General features: G+C 39.1%; 1 protein-coding gene across 16 annotated transcripts in view; it reads left to right on the top strand.

The window, feature by feature from the left end:
• Nucleotides 1-19,190, top strand: part of LOC107556659 (early endosome antigen 1-like) — a 35,567-nt gene extending 16,377 nt beyond the window's left edge. For 7 of the 16 annotated variants that reach the window (XM_016239817.1, XM_016239816.1, XM_016239819.1 and 4 more), the window contains 11 exons: nucleotides 486-1,218; nucleotides 1,393-1,509; nucleotides 2,275-5,970; nucleotides 8,410-8,557; nucleotides 8,775-8,880; nucleotides 9,002-9,161; nucleotides 10,983-11,090; nucleotides 11,171-11,257; nucleotides 11,357-11,522; nucleotides 11,863-11,939; nucleotides 17,976-19,190. In XM_016239817.1, coding sequence (XP_016095303.1) covers nucleotides 486-1,218; nucleotides 1,393-1,509; nucleotides 2,275-5,970; nucleotides 8,410-8,557; nucleotides 8,775-8,880; nucleotides 9,002-9,161; nucleotides 10,983-11,090; nucleotides 11,171-11,257; nucleotides 11,357-11,522; nucleotides 11,863-11,939; nucleotides 17,976-18,047 — 5,470 coding nt within the window. In that variant the 3' untranslated portion in view covers nucleotides 18,048-19,190. Of the gene's footprint in view, nucleotides 1-485; nucleotides 1,219-1,392; nucleotides 1,510-2,274; nucleotides 5,971-8,409; nucleotides 8,558-8,774; nucleotides 8,881-9,001; nucleotides 9,162-10,982; nucleotides 11,091-11,170; nucleotides 11,258-11,356; nucleotides 11,523-11,862; nucleotides 11,940-12,629; nucleotides 13,481-14,110; nucleotides 14,219-14,295; nucleotides 14,383-14,473; nucleotides 14,640-15,135; nucleotides 15,213-15,702; nucleotides 15,783-17,975 lie in introns of those variants that run through there. The other 9 variants (XM_016239808.1, XM_016239812.1, XM_016239806.1 and 6 more) reach the window with 9 other exon arrangements.
• Nucleotides 19,191-19,554: the final 364 nt, after the last annotated feature.

The raw sequence follows: 19,554 nt of genomic DNA, 5'->3' as shown, positions 1-19,554 counted from the left end.
ATTATTGGCGGGTAGTTAAGTTAGGCTGGAACAGCGCATTTTGAAGATTTGAGGAGATTTCTCTTGTGATGTTACTCCACCTCCTTTTTTAAAGGAGATGAAAAATAGCATTGCATCAGTGCCCATTTTTAGCACACATGAGTGTTTACCAGCGTGCTTGACAGTGGTTGAATGCCATGCAGTGACCAGATGGTTTTCCTCACCCTACTAACCATTAATCAAACCATCCTGTCTTCAGCAGTTTGGGTATGTGTTTTTAGACAGCTGTATCACATTTCTTTTGTTTAACACTGTGTGTGTTTCACAACACAACACAAAATTATGTCCACAGATAAGGAATAATTCAGACTTTCCCACAATGCCATGTGCCACAATTCTTTGTGATAAAATACATATTGAGGTAGTAGCTGTGATGCTTGCCTTAGCAAACACCACTAATAATTCAGATACTTCATGTATTGATTCAGTATCTTCTCACCTCACAGTTCCCTTCCAGAAGAGCGAACCAGATCAAATGTGGAACAAAACTACATCCAACCCCCTTCTAACTCTTCACAACTCTCTAACAGCTCTGTAGTTGAAGCTAAAAAGTTGCACGAGGACATGACAGACTCTGCACCTCCTTCCGATCACCGTAAGAGCAGAGTCAACAAGCGGGAGGGACGGTCTAAAACCTTCGACTGGTCCGAATTCCGCCCAGGGCAGGAAAACAAGAGCGGACAACCCTCAATAAAGAGGGCAGACACTTCAGTCATTATCTCATCTTCTCCCTCCTCAACCTCCTCTGCTGCCTCTTCTCCCATCTCTAGCACCTCCTCTCATCAGACGTCATCCTCGATTACTACCACCAGCCATACTGACAAGTTGCCACTGCGAGATGAAGTCATGCAGGATTATATACACCATAATCAGACTACACCTACAGCAGGTGGAGTCAATGCGACAACGGTGGCGGAGCCACCATCAAAGCTCCCCCATAAAGTGCCACAGGAACAGGTGAGAATGGATGTAGACAATGCCAGAGACACGCAGGAGGTCGATAGTCAAAGTACGGCCCACAGAAACTCTGACGTCCAAGTGGAAATTGAGCAGAGGTGGCATCAGGTAGAAACAACACCCCTCAGAGAGGAAAAGCAGGTACAGATCACTGGCAGCTCAAATGTACCTGTTGGAGAAAGAGCTCTTCCACAAGAGCTGACCACTGCACTGGAAAAAGAGGTAAGAAACATCAGTATCTATTTCTTGCCTCATTTTCCATCATAAAATGTTGATGAGTATGTGCAGGTGCAGACTTTTTATGTTTTTCTTGAGTTTTTTTCCCCGTTCAGATCAGTTCTGAACATTGTATAATTTCCACATTCAGATCTTTTTGCTTTCCTCTCATGCCCACAGTTAGGTCAGGCACAAAGGGAGCTGGCAAGACTCCAGCAGCAGAACAGCATCTTACAGGAGCAACTTCAGGATGCTCGTGGGAGAGAGCAGAGTGCCAGGGAAGGATACGTACTGCAGGTACCCAAACAGATCAACTGAACCTAGTCAGAAAAGATACAGCGATCAAAATCTTCTGTAGTTTTTGTGTTTGTGTCTCTTGCTTTTTTTATTTCAGTACTAATATAATTTTTGGGGTGTTAATGAAACTCTCAGCATGAGTGGTACTAACTGATCTGCAATGTCTGTCTTTCCCTGGGCTCTGACTGGGTTTTGGTTAAAATTCTTGTAACCAAACCACAAGTTTGCTGAAGATAAAAATGTAAACATCTGACAAGCTTTCAGCTGTGCTTTTTGTTTTTGTATCGGTTTCATCTCGTCATTTTCTTTTTTGCATAATTTGCATGGTGGTACCATTCCTGTTATTAATTTATCTTTAGTTGCTGTATAATAATCTGGTGTAGTGTTACTCCATTTGTTTCTTCTCCCTTCTCTTGTTTCCTCTTGTATTTTTTTCTGTACAGTTCTATTTGTATTATCCATCAAAACATGGTTGCATTTCATAGGTGCATTCTATAGTTCAACAGCCTCTTTAGATCACTTTTTTCCCTTTGTAATTGTGTTGTTCACATTTTTCCTTCATTTTTGAGCACCATTCTCTCCATCTCTGATGTCATCTTGAAAAAGCACAGTGGAAAGCTTGAGCAAGTATGTAACTTCATAATTGTATCTCCAAATGTTCCCGGGTTCCCAGCCACAGCCCAGATGATGTTGAGCATCATGTGTGTGGCCATAAATGAGGAGGGTTCCTCTTACTAATTGCACTTTGCTCTTAATCTCTTAAAGAGTGACACAACCGCTGCAAAGGCTTCGCCTGATGCAGCGTGTGCCTCGGTTCACCGAGCACCATGGCAGCGCCTCAGCAAGCTGAACCAGGATCTAAAGTCCGAGCTGGAGTCCCAGCACAGGAAGCAGAATAAGTCCAATCATCAAGTTAGCAGCTTGCGGCGTAGCTACAGCGAAGCGAAAGATATAATAGGACACCATGAGGCGGAAATCGAGGCCTTAGAGGAAAAGCTAACAGCTGCCATGGCAGAGATTGTAGTAAGCGAGCAGGCTGTGGCACGAATGCGTAGCGAGCTAAAAATTGAGCGGGTTCGCTGTCAAGAACGTGAGGAAGAATGGGTCCGAAATGAGACGACGTTGAGGTCACAGCTACGAGAGAGCGAGGACCGTCTTCGACAAGTCGAGGCTAGTTTGCTAGAGAAGAACCAGAAACTGAGACAGCTCGAGCAGCAGCAAGCTTTGCAGAGGGACCAGCACAAAGAGGTGCTGAGACTACAGGAGAGACTCGCTGAGGCCACTGGACGTCTGATTTCCATGGAAGAAGCTCAAACTATGAGAGAGGAGCGGGAGAGGAAAGAGCAGCGAGGCCTGGAGGAGAAACACGATCGGGAGCGTCAGGGACTGACCCGGAGATTGGTGGAATCCGAAGAGAGGAGGCGTGAAATAGAAGAGCAATTGCAAGAGGCACAAGAACAAGTGGAGGCACTGCTGAGAGGGAGCGGTGGGATAGAAACTGTGGGACTCAGTGAGGAAGTTCATCGTCTTCAGCAGGAGTTGGAGGCACAGACGGATATGATGGAAATGCTGCGGGAGAGTGTGAGGAGGCTGGAGGAGGAACGTGACCAGCTTACTTGCCGCTGTCAGGAACTTCTCAATCAGATTGCAGAGGCCGACCGAGAGGTAGGAAAGCAACAGGCATGTTTAACGACGGTGGAAATAGACTATCACTCTCTTGAGAGCTCGTATGAGCGTGTCTCAGAAGAATTTGCTAGGATAAGTCATGTGCTACAAGAGAAGGAAGAGGAGGTGAAGCAGACAAAGGAAATGTACGAGCAGCTAATCAGACAGAAGGAGCAGGACTTGAGCGAGGCCCTCATCAAGATGGCTGCCTTAGGCAGTAGTCTAGAAGAAACAGAACTTTGCTTGCAGCAGAAAGAGGAACTTCTTTCTAAAATGGAGCATGAGTTTCCAGGACTGGTAGAGTCCCGAAAAGCGGAAATGGAGCTTCAGGCAAAACTGGTGGTTGCAGAGGATCGGATTGCTGAGCTGGAGGAACACCTCAATGCCCTGCGACTCGGATATTCAGATCTCAGAATGCGACGTTGTCGCTCACAGGAAGACCTGCTTGATGGTTTGAAAGAGATGCAACATGATGTTTCCTCATCCTCAAGTACCTCCCAACTTCTGCTTGCAAGAAGCAGCTCCGAGACGGAAATGTCCTTGGTAAAGTGCCAGAGGATTCGCTTTTCCACCATTCAGTGCCAATCTTATCACCGGTCCCAGGGAGCAGACAAGTTTCAGACAGAAAATACATCTTTGGATCTGACGCAAGATCTGAGCCTAGACCACATGCATGACCTGAGCCTGACCCAAGATAGCAGTGTAGTCAGTGACCGTTCATTCCAGCAGTGCAGAGATCCAGAGAAGTTCATCTCCATTATACATGCTCTGGAAATCAAGCTATTGGCCACAGAGGAGAAGCTCAGGCACCTCACAGAGAAGATAAGGGACCAGCCCGATCTTTCATCGATGCAGGAACACCTGAGCACCAGAGCTACCTTGGAGGATTGCACGACTAAAACCTGTGAAGAATTACCAATGGATGAACCCAGTCAGAAATTCCTCAAGACTTTTGGTGAGCAGGACAGTGATGAATATGAAAAGGCATTGGCATTGGTAGAGTCTTGCACAGAAAGAGTGAGAGAAATTCTCAGCAATCAGAAAGAGACCAGTTCTGCTGAATCTCTCATTTGTACCCTTGCAGAAGTAGAGAAACGGCTGGTTTGTGCCACCATGTACCTGAGAAAGGGCAGCTCATTCTATGAGTCGTGTCAGATCTTTGCACCAGATGTGCAATCAGTGAAGGAAAGTATAAAGCGGTTTGCCAGAACATTAACCTTTGAGGCTGAGGTTCTGGAGATGATGGGGTTCTCTCTGGAAGACCTGAACTCTGATATTATGTCAGCCCTGAACTCCATTCACAAGGATGCTGAAAACATCAAGACGAACTGCGATGGTTGTCTCTCAGTTGTTTATACTGATGTACTTACAAGAAAACTTATACTGGAAACCATGTTCTTGGCAGAGCTGGACAAGCTTGAGATGAGTAAACTATCAAATAGTGCTTTTTCACAGGATGTCATCAAGAATGCCTGCATTAGTGCTGAGCTTGCCTATTCGCTTCAGAATATAACAATGAATTTCCAGGAAGAATTCAGTGAGCTTCAGAAGGACTTGCTCCAGGCGAACGAGACCTTAAAACAAAGGGACATGGCTCTGAAAGATGCTGTTAGCACATCAAAGCGTGCTCACATTGAGAGCATGACCCAAAGTAATACTGATTATCTTGCTGACTTCGCCCCTCCTGAACTTGTCCCATATATGGAGCAGAATGAGATTGAGGAAGCTCAGAATTTAGCAGCAGAGATTGTCCGCAGACATTTAGCAGGCGGCATGGCATCCCATAGTGTAGAATCGGAATCTCATCTGAAAACGAGCTGGGAAAATCTCATTGCTGAGCTCAAAAACCAAGCAAAAGCCCTCCGCGGTCTCTCTCGGGAAATTGAGAGGATCTGCGAAGGAGAAGGAGAAATGGATTCACTTTCTGGACTTGCGGATGCCATCCAGATGAGCTCGTGGAGCGATGACTCCAGTGCCGTTTGCATGCGAGAGGCTTTGATGCAGGCGCAGGTCGCATATGTTGCTTGCAGGTTGCGAGCGGGTCACACAAGGGAACTTACTCTCTGCCAGGAGACTAGCCGCAACATGGCAGTGCTCGTCCAGGAACATGCTGAGAGAGTTGCAGCCATCCAAAGGCACTACCAGAGCTGTTTGGAGAAAGAACATCTTAGCTTCACTGGCACTATCAGTTCCTTGCAGGAGGAGAATGACATGCTTCGAGCGGAACTATCCTATAAGCTCAGGGAGCTCCAGGAGCAACGGCAGAACTTAACCCAGCTGGAAGAGGAGTTTCATATGGAGAAAGAAGAGCTCAAGAGCAGGCATGCAGATGAGATGGGAAGGGCCGAGCAGGAGCAGATAGCCAGAGAGCTCGAACTAATGGAATGTGCCACCAAAAGCCAACGCCGACTGGAGACCCTGCTGCTAGAAATGGAAGATGCTGAGTTGAGGCACAAAGAGCAAACCCGAAAACTTGAGCAGGAATTTCAGGGTAAGCTCCAGGAACTAGAACACACCAACAGAGAGGAGCTCCACAAGCTACAAGAATGCTACAGCCAGACTATCTGCTCGCTGGAGGAGAGAAGCGAACAAGTGGAGAACAAAGAGGAGGCCGACGCATGTCCCATGGAGGAAGGGGATGGATCTGATCAGGTAACGTGCAGGGAGTCCCTGCTCCGAATCCGGGAGCTGGAAATGCAGTTGAGCAGCATGAGGGAGGAGCTGGAACAGAAACCACTGGATGGAGATCTGACCAGCCTGAAGGAGAAGTACCAGCGAGACTTGGACAGCCTCAAGGTTTAACCTTTCACTTTTCAAATTTAAAGTCACACCCATTCACCACCATGGCGCCATGTTTGTAGGACCCTCAGTAATTTGTTGCTGTTAGTTTGGGTTACAGTGGTTTTAGTTGATCATTTTGGGAGTATTTATTATTTAATTTGTTTATACAAGTTGCAGAAACAGTGCACATTTCAAATTACAAATCTTCACTATTATTTATTATATATATATATCAAGTGTTTTATGCTTCTTGGATTTTTGAAAATAATGCTGAGATGACCACTGCAACCCTGTAGCCGCATAACCATGATGCTTTCCCCTTTTTTCCTATGCTGTAGTGCACATTAGCAGCACTAGGAGTCTTGAGCACACAATGAATGTACACGACCATGATTACAGACAAACCTATTACAAATGACTATACTGTGCTCAATGAGGACTTCCTCTGTTCAAAAACACTTGTGTTTTTAAAGTGTTAGCATTGTGTTAGTGTGAGAGTTTGAATGCATGAATTCTCTCTAGTTAACCGCTATCAATCATGCTGCTTTCCTTTCACTCCTTTGTGCTAACTGTCATCTCTCATCACATGAGCAAATGTTTAAATATGTGAACACCATAGTTGGTGTAGCTCTGTAGAGAGTTGGGCTGGGTAAACATTGGTTTTCTGTAGGGATGCACCGATACCACTTTTTCCAATACTCGCACGATACCGATACTTTTATTTTTGGTACTTGCCGATACGAGTACCGATACCAATATTTTTATTGCATTTGTAAATTTTTTAAATATTGGGTACAGAAACCAAAATTGAGTATGTATAATGTTAGTTGGTTAACTTTATTCATCGAAAATAGATACAGTCAAACCTAAATTTATTTCAAGCTTCAACATTTCTCACATTATCACAGTTTATTCGCTATAGTTTAGAAAATGGTAATAAAATATAACAAGAACTCAGAGTTAAACGGAGAACAAATGCAGCTTGATAATGTTAGATAACTTCGATAGAAAGGTAATGGATTACAATCAACCAAAAATTAGACAGCTGTTAGTATGACAGTATTTACACAACTATATTTTTGGTTTGACTGTATATCCTTCTGTTATTTTCACACTCAATTATGCCCATTAAAATGTATTTTACAAGTTTTTGTTAGTTTTTTTTTGTTAGCATTTTTTGCTCTATGGTACGTCATCTTTAATTTAATACCGTTAGAGCTGCTTCATTGCAGCGGATCTGTACTGTAATCACGCGCTTTGCTGTAATAATGCAGGGAATCACTCATTATAAATCTCCTAACTGTGATATTTTAGAAATAGAATAGAAATAGAAGTCGCGTTTTTTTTCCATCTGAAACATGCTGCGATTTATATTCCAAAGCCACTCATATAATGCAGAAACACTCAAGCAAGCAAAACGTGCAACGCATGCACGTATTTGAACTGATGCAGAATAGTACAGCCTAGATTCACTTTCGCCTGAAAGTCGTGTATGCCTAATGTTAAAAATAAATGACATTTATAGTGAATGCCCCTATAAATTATCTTATTTTTACGATTTAGTTTTAATCCAAATGATGCGTGTGCTAAGTGAGTGAACATCAAAGATCACACAACAGAAGTGCACGCTCTCTCTCTCTCTCTCTCTCTCTCTCTCTCTCTCTGTCTCCCTACCGTTAAGTAACTTGTGCATTGTTTTACTTACTTGTTTTTGACGTATCCGACCGAACTCTCTCGCTCTCTCTCTCTCTCTCTCGCCCTTCCGTTAAGTAACTTGTGCATTGTTTTACTTACTTGTTTTTGACGTATCCGACCGAACTACAAACTTTCCAGTGATGTCTGTGAGAAAGGGATATTCACATATTCACAGACAAGCTCGCGCATCTGCGTTAATACTGAATGTTTAACATTATATTCATTGCATACATATACTTCGTAGACATCCTTAATCTCTAATAACTCCATTCTGCTGTCGGTGTTTCATTCTCTGAATATGGCGCTTATCACATGCTGTGTGGTATCGACGTTTGGTATCGGGGCATTTTAACGAGTACGAGTACGAGTACAGGAGACCAGTATCGGGCCCGATACCGATACCAGTATCGTTATCGGTGCATCCCTAGTTTTCTGAATAATTTATTTCTTTGTACAACTGGATTATATTTGTTAAAATAATTTCCTTTTCAGTGAATGCATTAACAGACTCCAAAATTGACTAATAAAGTGTGAAAAAAAAGAAAGAAAAAAAAGTCTTCGCTGAGTAAAGTATTTCACCATCAAGCCTTAATGTTTTAGTAATGCACCAAGACATAATTAACTGAATCTGAATACAAATTGAATGGAACCAGGGAATCAATTACAGATACCCAGCCCTAGTAGAGAGCCTGCTGAAGTAGAGATAATATGCTTGGTGTTTGTTTGCATATGCAATCTGATGTTTTATGTGGAATGCAGGCGACATGCGAGCGTGGATTTGCAGCGATGGAGGAGATGCATCAGAAGGTGATCGAGGACATCCAAAGGCAGCATCAGCGAGAGATCCGGAAACTTCTGGAGGAGAAAGAAAGACTGCTAGAGGAGGAAACAAATGCCACTATTGCTGGTAATGAATGCATCACTGTATATAAAATACACCAAATTTCCAAATTTGAAAGTAAATTGCTTATGGTTTGTTTGTCGTGGCAAATTACAGTCAGTGTGAACGGCACTTAAAGTGTGTCATTTATAATGCAACATTATAGCTAGCTCTATAATAAATGTGTCTGCACAAGTTTAATGTCATGGAATTGAAGCATCACAGTAGGTTATTTTGTGTACAGCAATTGAAGCCATGAAAAACGCTCATCGTGAGGAACTGGAGAAGACGCAGCGGTCACAGATGAGTGGTGTGAGTGCAGACATTCAGGAGCTGCACAGACAGTATGAGTAAGATGCCAAACATCACTTATCTAACCAAATCATTGACTAGTCACTAGGAAGATTTACTTCTATTCATGATACATTCATGAAGTTTTGACGTGTGTATTTTTAAATTTTGCCCATGTAGAGAGGAGTTGCAGTCTATCCATCGTGAGCTGGAGGTTTTGTCTGAGCAGTATTCTCAGAAGTGTTTAGAAAACGCACATTTGGCTCAAGCGCTGGAAGCGGAGAGACAGGCACTAGGACAGTGCCAGCGAGAGAACCAGAAACTGCATATACACAACCAGGTCAACATGAACTTTTTGAAAACATGCATTTTTCAAGAGGAACAGCTTGATAAAGAGAAAAAAATGTCTTATTATAATTTACAAGTTTATATAAATAATAATTAAATAATTTTCTAGGGGTTGTAAATCTTAAAGGGGTCATATGATGCGATTTCAAGTTTTCCTTTCTCTTTGGAGTGTTACAAGCTGATTGTGCATAGATAAGATCCCTGAAGTTGCAAAAACTAAAGTCTCAAACCCAAAGAGATATTTATAAAATTAAGACTGGTCCACGCCCCCCTAAAACGCATCGTTCAAACACGCCCCCACATGTCTACGTCACTGTGTGGGAAGATTTGCATAACGCCGCTCAAATGTTCACGCAAAGAAAGAAGGCGTAACTTTTATTCTTGCTGTAGTATTGTTGCTGCCGCTGCTGCTATGTCGTGGAGACGCTGTGTGTTTCGTTGTGAAAGTGAAACTACTTTGTTTGGTCTTCCAAAAGAGGACACGACTAGAAATCAGTGGTTAAGTTGTATTTACAACACTGTTCCAGAACAGTTCAACCCAAATATTCAGATGTGTGTGCAACGCATTTAAAGGAGGACTGTTTCCTGAACCTACAATGCCGGCTGCTCTGACTCACAATCTGTAAGTATGTTTTCATATTTAAAGAATTTGCCACTGATGATTCAAACTCAAGTTTTGAGCAGTGTAGAGTAGCGCTTGTTGTTTGTCGTTTCTCCGATCACAAATGCAGAAAAATGTTTTTATGTTTACGCGGTGCGATACGCAACTCAATGTGTAAAAAGAGAATATTATAAGTCATTATAATCCGTAATTATGTCCCCACTGGATGCAACAAATGCCTTGTTTATAATGGGTTTTAATGTTTTTGTCTCGTCGCTCCGGCCGGACAGGGCATCACAATATGTGAGGAGCATAACATTTCCGTCACACGCTTGAGGTATTCGGCCAATCACAACGCACTGGATAGCTGGCCAATTAGAGCACACCTTGCTTTTCAGGCCAATGAGCTTTGTAAAAATCGATGCGTTTCAGAAAGGCGGGGCATAGAGCAGAAACAATAATGTACAGTATGTGGAAAATAATTTGTTTTTTGAACCTTAAACCGCATAAACGCATTTCATTACACCAAATACACAACATAATGTTCTTTTTAGCAACGTCATATGACCCCTTTAATTAAAGGCAAGACACCCTAGGCGAATAGGATAAAAAAAAAAATACAATAAATACAAATTATATTTTTGTGTAATATTATGTTAAAATATGCAAATGATGCATTATCAAATTAAATCTGCACAAATTTGCATGCATTTCCAGAACAGAAATCTGAACATAGGATAAAGTTCAAAATGTTTCATTTTGTTGACATTAGAGTCAAAGGTTGTTACAGAGGGGATTTTGGAGGATCTCTTTTAATTACTCAGTACATTAGAAAATCCTATCAGCAGCCAGAATAAAATACATTTGCACTATTTTTAGGAATAAAATGTTGAATAAAATTTGGTAAATTATACATTAACAAACCCCTTCAGTAGAAACCTTCAGAATATTGATGGCAAGTGCTACTGACGTCATTTTAAGAAAAGTCTTTATGTATTGTAATTGAACAAATCTACAGATGCAAAAATAAAGTGCAATAAATGTGTATTTTGGATGTTTTCTTTCCACTAGTTTGAAAGGCAAACTCTCAAAATTGACCAGTGCATGAAAAAACTATGTTTTTGCCTGTATTATCTTGCCTTAAGAACAATAGAAGCTAATAAAGTTCCCCACCATCATATAAACATAAACTTGTGTGGTTTATGTTTACAGGATCTAAATCATCGTCTGAATGAAGAGATCACTAGAATGCACTCATGCATCAGCGACGACAAATCAACTTCCTCTCTGACACAAGGCAAAGACATCTATGAACTGGAGGTACAGCACCAACTGAATTCATCTGAATTCCGATTAACTGAAGCTGTCATGCACAACATCTAAGCGTTGTTTTGCTGCAGGTTTTGCTGCGAGTGAAGGAGTCAGAGATCCAGTACCTCAAACAGGAAATAAACTCTCTCAAAGACGAGCTACAGTCGTCACTTCGAGTAATATGCACGCACATTTAGATGCTCTGTACATGTGTTTCTGTTTAACCACTCTCTGAACATATCAACATGTTGTTCACGTGTGTGTGTGTGTTTCAGGATAAGAAGTATGCTTCCGATAAGTACAAGGACATTTACACAGAGCTGAGTATCGTCAAAGCTAAAGCTGACTGTGACATTAACAAGCTGAGGGAGAAACTTCTGGCTGCTACAGAAGCTCTTGGGGAATTAGACGCTGAGGGAAGTGGCGTTACTGCTGGATACGGTGGGACATTTAAAGGAATAATTCATGCAAAAATGGCAATTCTGTCATCGTTTAACCACCCTCATGTTGTCAGCATGACTTTGTTTCTTCCATAGTGCACAAAAGGACAAAAAAAAGCACTTTTTCATATATATAATTTTTAATTGTATTTATTTTACACAGTATTTCCTAACATTCAAAATACAAAATGAGTGTTAATGTTGTCTTATTTGAGCGGGCTCTGTTATTGGCCAGTGCAGATAATTTCATATTAGATCATCTCAGATAATTGTCAAACATCTCCTAATTTATTATACTAAGAGTGTGTACAAAAACTAAACAGTTCACTTGTTCATTGCAGACATCATGAAGTCGAAGAGTAACCCAGATTTCCTGAAGAAAGAAAAATCCAAACAGATACGTGGGGTCAGGTCAAAGGTGAGAGGTCAAAATGTGTCCGTCTTGTCTGTGTCATAAATATACACTTGTCAGCCATTGAGTGTATCGATAGTCCTGTGGATTTATGCAGAAAATGATGTTGGTTATGTGATTGTTTAATGTTATGCTGTATGTATATGAGTGTTTGGGAAAGATATACTTGTGTTTATTAGGGCTGTCAGTCGATTAAAAATAAAAATTTATATTTGACATTTCTGTGGTAGATGAGTAAATCATTGAATAAACTACAAAAAGTCAATATATATATATTGTCTTATTTTTGGATTATTGAGCCACTACAATCCATTGTACAGTTGAGTTTGTCAGTCTGTTCATGGCAGACAAAATTCTTATATTTTTTCTGCAATATTTGTTTTATTTTATATTTTATGTAAAAAAAATTTTAGATGATGGTAAATGTCAGCGAATGTATAAACATTTTAATATTTAATTTTTTTAAAGTGACAGCCCTAGTATTTACATGTGTGAATTAGGGCTGTGCAAAAAATCGAATGCGATTTTCATGCTCATCTCGTCAGTAAAGCCGCTCCTGCGATTAGTAGTAATTCGATTTTTTGTAAAGTGACAGCCCTAGTGTGAATTATGGAACACTGTACATGTGTGTGTGTGTGTCTGTGTGTGTCTGTGTGTGTGTGTGTGTATCCTCACATGTGTGTGCTGTCCTGTCAGGCAGAAAGTGAGGGGTTGGTCGGGTGTAGCTGACCGCTGTGACCCCATCAGGTTCTACAGGTGAAGCAGGTATCGCTCTTGTGAGTACGGCTGTGTTAGCATGGAAACCAGAAACAATTACTGCAGTGATTTCAACATCTCTGATTTGACATTTTTACACAATATAATTTTAAAAATGCATAAGATATCTGGAGATATCATCTCACATGCACTGTGAGGTCAACAATACAGTTGGAAAGGTTTAGCATAAAAATAATGCCTACTGTTTCATATGCTGTTTTTAAAATGTGAGGCGGTATATATTAAATACTGTGCAGTATTTAGTAAGCTAGTATTCCATTGTGAACACAGCCTTTGAATCCTGCATGAGCCCTACACCTCCTGACAGTTTGAAAATCACCTGCAACTTAACCCGGTCTGGCAGGACGACACATAACCAGCACAGATCACATTTATCTCAATGTTATGTGTTCGGACTGTTTTTATGTTGGGGTTTCTTGCTTTGTGTGTGGTGTTCAAATAGCCCTATTTAGACGGTAATTGTTTGTAAAGGAACATTTGCTTTTACACTGCATTTACGTGGCAATATGCTTGTTGAAGTTGTTCATGTGTGATGAAAATGAACTCAAGGTGTTGATTGACATAGGAAATGAAAACACTAACTTGTTGAAGTCTGATCTGACTAGCTCCTGTAAATGCTGAAGTAACTCGCGTGAAAACACTTACCGTCTGAATAGACTTTGTGTGTCATTGTCATTTTCTTTGTGAGTTCCCTTGTTATAAACCCTGAATATATTATACAATTTAAAGGGATATTTAAGGATATTTCTTACTTCCAAACCTGTTTTTCCTTGTACTTGGGAAACGTCAGATGCTGAGCCGACCCAGGACGCATAACTTACCATCAGACTCTCCATCACTCATGGCATTTAGTGTTTCTAATACCTACCTTCCATAAATCGCCTTTTTTTTTTGTCATTTTGACTTTATTTATTAAACTGATAACCGCTAAATCAGTCAGTGAAAAGCGTTGCCTAGAAATGTACAAAGTTAAAACATAAGCGGCAAGAATATGACAGCGCCAAATTACATGCATTATATAGCAGGTAAATTTAACCCGCTGACGCTTATAGGTATAAATGCCCGTTTTTTAAATCTGGTTTTATCTAAATAATTTTTAACAACATTGGATTGTAAATTACATCATTTTAGTAAAAGTCAATGACTGGGAGACTTGAATGTTTTATTTTAAATCTGTTATGTACATTTGAAAAACAGCCACTGGTAAAATTGACCCCGTGGCGGTTCTAGTGTTAAATGTGTATTTTGGATGTTTTCTGAAGACATGTTACGAAAAGCCAAAATCTCAAAATTGACCAGTGCAACGTTTTTGCCTGTATAATCTTGCCTTAAGAATGATAGAAGCGAATAACTTTTCCCACCATCATATAAACAAAAACTTGTGTGGTTTATGTTTACAGGAACTAAATCATCGTCTGAATGAGGAGATCACCAGAATGCACTCCTGCATCAGCGATGACAAATCGACTTCCTCTCTGACACAAGGCAAAGACATCTATGAACTGGAGGTACAGCACCAACTGTCATCTGAATTTAGATCGTGTAAAGTCATCATGCACAACATCTAAACATTGCTTTGCTGCAGGTTTTGCTGCGAGTGAAGGAGTCAGAGATCCAGTACCTCAAACAGGAAATAAACTCTCTCAAAGACGAGCTGCAGTCGGCACTTCGAGTAATATGCACGCACACTTACACGCTCTGTACATGTGTTTCTCTTTAACTGCTCTCTGAACAAATCAATGTCGTTCAAATATGTGTTTCAGGATAAGAAGTATGCTTCGGATAAGTACAAGGACATTTACACAGAGCTGAGTATCGTCAAAGCTAAAGCTGACTGTGACATTAACAAGCTGAGGGAGAAACTTTTGGCTGCTACAGAAGCTCTTGGGGAATTAGACGCTGAAGGAAGTGGCGTTACTGCCGGATACGGTGAGAGATTTAAAGGAATAATTCATGCAAAAATGACAATTCTCTCATCATTTAACCACCCTCATGTTCTCTGCGTGACTTTTTCTTCCATAGTGCACAAAAGGACAAAAAGGCACAATTATTCAGTTGCTGATGCTGGAGAATTACATTTTTGATTTTCAGTTTAATTATAGCAAATGAGATTTACATAGACTGAATTCAAACAAATTATTAATTTGTTTTATTGTATTATTTTAATATTTAATATACAATTATAATTGTTTTACACAATATAAATATTCACAATAAAAGTCAACTAATTGATTTATTAAAAAAAATAAAGAAATGTAGATTAAAATTGCTAAGTGTTAATGTTAATCTGTTTTCTGTTATTGGCTAATGCAGATAATTTCATATTTGATCATCTCAGATAACTGCCAAACATCATCAAATTTTTTACTATAAGAGTGTGTACAAAAACGAAACATTTTCTTTTCTTTATTTGTGTCCGTTGCAGACATTATGAAGTCAAAGAGTAACCCAGATTTCCTGAAGAAAGAGAAATACAAACAGATACGTGGGGTCAGGTCAAAGGTGAGAGGTCAAAGTGTGTCCGTCTGTCTGTCTCATAAATATACACTCGTCATCCATTGATTCTATTGATATTCCTGTGCATTTATGTAGAAAATGATGTTGGTTGTGTGATTGTTTAATGTTACTCTGTGTATATGAGTGTTTGAGAGAGATATACTTGTGTTTATTAGGGCTGTCATTCGATTAAAATAAATCATATTTGAATAAATCATTGAATAAACTACAAAAAGTCAATATATATTCCATTTTTTGGATTGTTCATGGCAGACCAAATTCTTGAATGCATGTATGTATTTATTCTTTTATTTTTATGCTCATTTTTTCCTCGGATGATAAATGTAAATGGTACATGTTAGAAAAGGTAAATGTTTCATTGTATTTGTTCTTTTTTAAGTGACAGCCCAAGTATTTTTGTGTGTGAATTACGGAACACTGTACACATTGTGTGTGTGTGTGTGTGTGTGTCCTCATGTGTGTGCTGTCCTGTCAGGCAGAAAGTGAGGGGTTGGTCGGGTGTAGCTGACCGCTGTGACCCCATCAGGTTCTACAGGTGAAGCAGGTATCGCTCTTGTGAGTACGGCTGTGTTAGCATGGAAACCAGAAACAATTACTGCAGTGATTTCAACATCTCTGATTTGACATTTTTACACAATATAATTTTAAAAATGCATAAGATATCTGGAGATATCATCTCACATGCACTGTGAGGTCAACAATACAGTTGGAAAGGTTTAGCATAAAAATAATGCCTACTGTTTCATATGCTGTTTTTAAAATGTGAGGCGGTATATATTAAATACTGTGCAGTATTTAGTAAGCTAGTATTCCATTGTGAACACAGCCTTTGAATCCTGCATGAGCCCTACACCTCCTGACAGTTTGAAAATCACCTGCAACTTAACCCGGTCTGGCAGGACGACACATAACCAGCACAGATCACATTTATCTCAATGTTATGTGTTCGGACTGTTTTTATGTTGGGGTTTCTTGCTTTGTGTGTGGTGTTCAAATAGCCCTATTTAGACGGTAATTGTTTGTAAAGGAACATTTGCTTTTACACTGCATTTACGTGGCAATATGCTTGTTGAAGTTGTTCATGTGTGATGAAAATGAACTCAAGGTGTTGATTGACATAGGAAATGAAAACACTAACTTGTTGAAGTCTGATCTGACTAGCTCCTGTAAATGCTGAAGTAACTCGCGTGAAAACACTTACCGTCTGAATAGACTTTGTGTGTCATTGTCATTTTCTTTGTGAGTTCCCTTGTTATAAACCCTGAATATATTATACAATTTAAAGGGATATTTAAGGATATTTCTTACTTCCAAACCTGTTTTTCCTTGTACTTGGGAAACTCTGAATTGTTTTAAATCCATTTAGGTGTAGTTTTGGGGTAAATTGTTTCTAAATAATGTCTTTGTGCATCTCAGAATCTCAAAATTATTTAAAGATGCGAGGAAATGAAGGTTCATGTGTCCCGTTTCGTTCTCGAAGGCAATGAGACAGATCTAATAGAGTAATAATAAAGAAACCTGACACACGTGTGTGTGTTTAGTCAGTACTACGTGCTCATGTGAACATCTTTTGCTAGTGTCTTGCTCCACAATGAAGGAACCACAGCCAGTGAATGACAGACATAAAAACAATGACAGAAAGAAATGGAGCTAAAAAAACAAAACAAGTGAATATAGAAAAACAGGCTTTGGTTTAAAACTGCCTGAATGTCCCTTTAAGGAATGTGCATGTTCCCATAGTGAAATGATGTGAACAACACAGAAGTGAAGTTTAAAGCTGAATGAATCAAGGTTCGTTCTGAACTATTCGAAGAAACTGCCATGTGTGAAATAGATTATAATGGGAAGTCATAAAAGCTGATTGCAATGCATTTAATTAATTTTTAATGATAATTTTTAGTAGTTTAGACAGACAAAGTCTTAAAGACATGCACAATACAGCTTGAGAAAACCACTTTTTGGAGGCGTAGTTCTGCAATTTAATATACAGTCTTAATTGATTTTAGTTTATTTATTTGTTTTTGATTAATTTATTTGATCTTATTTGAGTTTTTTCTTTTATGTAGTTATTACATTTTTATTTACATTTAGCAGACGCTTTTATCCAAAGCGACTTACAAAGGAGGACAATGGAAGCAATCTAAATCAACAATTATTAACATGTATTACTGTTATATACAACAGAACATATTTGTTTGCTGTTAGCATCTTTTGTGACAGGCTTTTATATACAGCAGAGAATATCATTTAACTGGAAATTATGTTGGCCATAGAATTTGAAAACCAAAATAGAAAATGAATTTTTTTTGCAGTATGTAATTCTGGAATGTAACATACAGCCTTATATTTATTTATTTATTGCATGGTTTCTTTTTGCATTTTTTTTTTTAATTTAATTGAATTTTTGTTATTTATTTGTATTTATTTATTCATTACAATTTTATTATATACAGCAGAGAACCTATTTCTTGTTATTTTTGCATGCATGCGCATATATATATATATATATATATATATATATATATGATTTAAAATAATTTTTCCATATCTACCATAACCACCTCTATGGCTTCAGCTGGCAATGACATCAGAGTTGAATGTTGCACAGTTACAGATCACTAGATTGAAATGGAACAGTGTATTCAATGTGCAAGTCTACTGAAGTCTTATGGAGGATTGTTTTTATTTATATTTAAGTATAAAAACGGCACATTTCTCTTTCACCTCATCATTCTCATTCTTTTTCAGAGTTTGAAGGAGGGACTGACAGTACAGGAGAGGATGAAGCTGTTCGAAGCTAAAGACTCAAGAAAGATATAACACACTCTTACTTTCTTCCATTTTTGTATTCTTGCTCTTTTATTGTCTTTATTTAGATCTTCTCGGTTGATAGATGAAGCAGGGTATAGAACTTTAGAACTTTTTTCTGATTGTGTTTTAATATGGTTTGTGTGAATTAAGGGAATGACGCTTCAATGTTGACATAGACCGTTTTTGCCAATCTTCAGCTCTGATGAACCTCATGTTTTTGGTGTTTTTTGGTCTCTATAAGTCCTGAAGCTGTTCCTTATCATCACAGTATATATGAACACACTCAGTATTGAACTAGAACACTAGACGTGTGTGTGTTTCTCATTTGAATATCTTCTGAATGGCTGCTGTTGTCTTCATAGGAGTGCTGGTGACATTTTTATGATTATTTTCTGAGAGAAGAAGAATTACTTAATTATTGACACAGAGAGATGTTATTTTGCCAATGATATTGTAAATATGAGTAAAGTCGCGTACGTGATAACACTTTTTCAGACTTTCTAGTACTGTAACTTTGAGATGAAATGATGTGGTTTCTATAAGCTGGGTAACGTGAGTGCGAGTGTTTTTGATCGTCAAGAGAGTTTCGGGTGATTATGTACTTCAGTCGTTTACTTGAGGAGAATCTAATTGCTGTTTTAATTGCTTTTGTGTTGCTTCTGGTTTATTCGGACGTGCAAAATATAGTGCAACCAAACGTTAGCTCTGCTGTGGGTGTTGCGGCATAAAGCATTTGGTTCGGCTACTGATAGTGAGCTTATTTCGTCCTGTAATTCCATCTGAACGTGGGACATTTTAATGATTTTGTTGTGTTATTCCAGCGTTCGTGCTATTTTATACTGGTCTTTGCATGATTATGAAGCACTTTGAGTCGTTGATTTCTGTGTTCTGGTTTTGAAACGTGATTCCATATTCCTTCTGCTCCAGAATTCAGAAAGTATTGAACACACAACAAAGAAAACTCACTGTATAATAATATTCAATTTTTGCTTTGTAAATAATTGGTTTTAGAGAAGATTCCTTTATCTTGTTCTCGGTCTGCATAGAGGAAAAAAATATCTTTATAGCTATCTATAAGCGGTATGTCTACACCTAATTCCCTATCTGTATGAATATTTTTATTTTGGTGTGCGTGAATGTGATATATCTGTAATAATAAAAATGTTTTTGAATCAAAAATCCAGTGATACATTGTCTTTTTAAAAAAAAAAATTCATATTCTTTAATATTATTCATATACTTTTTTAACCCCAAATGCTCGTCTTGCACGAGCTGGACTTCATGCGTTACGTAGTTACGTTGGAATACGCGTGACGTAGACGGAAGTACCAACCCAGTGTTTATAAAGCGAATGTGCAAAGAAAGTCAAACGCCCTTTACAAAAAAAAAAAGGTAAAACAAAGGTGTGGGACGATTTTGAAGTTGGAGAAGAAAATGAGATGGACTTTTTTGCCCTACCCTACCTTTTTGAACAGGAGACAAAGAGCTAACCACGCATGACTTTCCAACGTGATTA

This window comes from Sinocyclocheilus grahami, unplaced genomic scaffold, assembly GCF_001515645.1.
Source record: "Sinocyclocheilus grahami isolate Dianchi unplaced genomic scaffold, SAMN03320097.WGS_v1.1 scaffold575.1, whole genome shotgun sequence".
NCBI lineage: Eukaryota > Metazoa > Chordata > Actinopteri > Cypriniformes > Cyprinidae > Sinocyclocheilus > Sinocyclocheilus grahami.
This window is presented reverse-complemented; position numbering and strand designations above follow the sequence as displayed.